Source organism: Colobus angolensis, unplaced genomic scaffold, assembly GCF_000951035.1.
Source record: "Colobus angolensis palliatus isolate OR3802 unplaced genomic scaffold, Cang.pa_1.0 Scaffold25, whole genome shotgun sequence".
NCBI classification, from domain to species: domain Eukaryota; kingdom Metazoa; phylum Chordata; class Mammalia; order Primates; family Cercopithecidae; genus Colobus; species Colobus angolensis.
In genome coordinates, this window is record NW_012115710.1 from 1,742,813 (window position 1) to 1,744,904 (window position 2,092).

Here is a 2,092-nt window from a genome sequence, read left to right on the forward strand (position 1 = left end):
TCTTCCCAAGTTCATGTCACTGGGTCATGAGAGATGGAATCTAAGCGAGATGAGAGGGACTGAGGGAAGGCACGGGTGAGGCTGAGCAAACCTGTCAGGCAGGACGCTTCAGACATTTCAGAAAGAAACAGAGATAGAACAATCCGCCGAGAATATCAGTTTACCTGAGGAAGAGCCATCCCTGACTCCTTTGCTTTCCTCTTCCGGGCTTCTTCATCGCATAGCATGACTGTTTAGAAGTGAATCCTAAATGTCAAAAATAGGCTGATTACTGCTCAGAATCAACACATTCCCCTTCCTGTGCCACAACCACACACACAGGTTAGACCTCGCCCTGTGGAAAGATGTCCTCTGCTGTCCACTGCACCAGAGTTGATGCAGGGACAAGAAACTCCTACCAGAAGAACGAGTGAAGTTTTCACTCTTTTATTCAGGACTCGCTCCCCTCCCGGAGAAGCCCACACGCACACCACAGCAGTACGGAGCTGGGCTGGATTGAGCTGCCTCATTCAGGGAACAGACCCAGCTGTGACCAAACTCCATGGAGAGCACAGCCCCCCTCCCCTCTCTGTGGAGCCCAGGCTCGTGTAATCCCTCAGAACTGGAGGACACAGAGCCGTGGTGCTCAGCGCCAGACACAGAACACTGTGGAATCTCCTTATCCATGGGGGATATGTTCCAAGATGCCCAGTGGATGCCTGGAACCTCAAACAGTACTGACCTCTATTTACTCCACTTAAATTATGCATGTAACAGCTTCTCACTGGCATATCCAAATTGCCAGCATCAATATTCACACGCTTGGCGAATACTACTAAGTAAAATAAGGGTTAAGCGAAAGGACTGAGATGCCCCAAAAGTGGACCAGATCAAAAAGACTATTCACCGACTAATGGGCAGACAGAGTCTACACTCGGCCCTCAGGATTTCTAGGGTCCAAATCCAGGGATTCAACCAACGACAGACTGAAATAATTACAAAAGAAAGGGGAAAGAAACCAAAAAGTAACAAACAATGAAAATAATACAAGAAAACAACAGAGTATAACAACTATATAGCATTTATAAATTTCATTAATCCATTATAAGTAATCCATTATAAGTTTCATTAATCCATTATAAGTAATCAAGAGATTTTTTTAAAGTCTATGGGAGGATGTGTGTAATTTATATGCAAACACAGTCATGCACTGCTTAGTAACGGGGCCTGTTCTGCGAAATGTGTTTTCAGACCATTTCATATGTCATTATTATGTCATTACTGCACGACATAAACCAAGATGGTATAGTCTACTACACATCTAGGGTATATGGTATAGCCTATCGCTAAAAACCTGCACATCATGTTATGTACTGAATACTACAGGCAACTGTGACACAGTGGTATGTACTTGGAAATAAAAACATGTCTCAATAGAGAAAAGGTACAGTACTAATATGAGACAAATGTTTAAAAAATGGTACATCTGTCTAGGGCACTTACCATGAATGGCGCTTGCAGGACTAGAGATTGCTCTGGATGAGTCGGTGAGTGTGTGGTGACCGAATGTGATGGCCTACGATATAACTGTGTACCACTGTAGATTTTATCAATACTGAATACTCAGCCAGGCGTGGTGGCTCATGCCTGTAATCTCAGCACATTTGGAGAACGAGGCAGGTGGACTGCTTGAGCCCAGAAGTTTGAGACCAGTTTGGGCAACATGGCGAGACTCCTGTGTCTACAAAAAAAGAATACAAAAAGTAAGTTGAGGCACAGTGGAACACAGCTGTAGTCCCAGCTTCCCAGGAGGCTGTGGTCGGACGATCACCTGAACTTAAGACGTTGAGGCTGCAGTGAGCCATAATCGCACCACTGCATTCCAGCCTGGGCGACAGTGTGAGAGGCTGTCCCAAAAATAAACATGTACATACATACTTACTGTGTATTTAGACTACACTAACATAAAAAATATTTTTTTCTCAATAACAAATTAACCTCAGCTTACTGTAACTTTTTGACATCATAAACTTCTAAATTTAACTTTTTGACTTTTTTTTTTTTTTTTTTGAGACGGAGTCTCGCTCTGTCCCCCAGGCTGGAGTGCAGTGGC

General features: G+C 43.8%; 2 protein-coding genes across 5 annotated transcripts in view; both read right to left on the minus strand.

Annotated features, from left to right (window-relative positions):
- Positions 1–2,092, minus strand: part of ZNF610 (zinc finger protein 610) — a 25,106-nt gene that overhangs the window by 10,157 nt on the left and 12,857 nt on the right. For 3 of the 4 annotated variants that reach the window (XM_011946201.1, XM_011946197.1, XM_011946198.1), the window contains exon 2: positions 1,483–1,720. The gene's annotated coding sequence lies outside the window, so the exon portion shown is untranslated. The remainder of the gene's footprint in view (positions 1–1,482; positions 1,721–2,092) is intronic. The other variant, XM_011946200.1, reaches the window with a different exon arrangement.
- Positions 323–2,092, minus strand: part of LOC105514835 (zinc finger protein 480-like) — a 64,451-nt gene continuing 62,681 nt past the window's right edge. The window contains exon 4 of the mRNA XM_011946492.1: positions 323–394. Within this exon, the coding sequence (XP_011801882.1) occupies positions 323–394 (72 nt within the window). The remainder of the gene's footprint in view (positions 395–2,092) is intronic.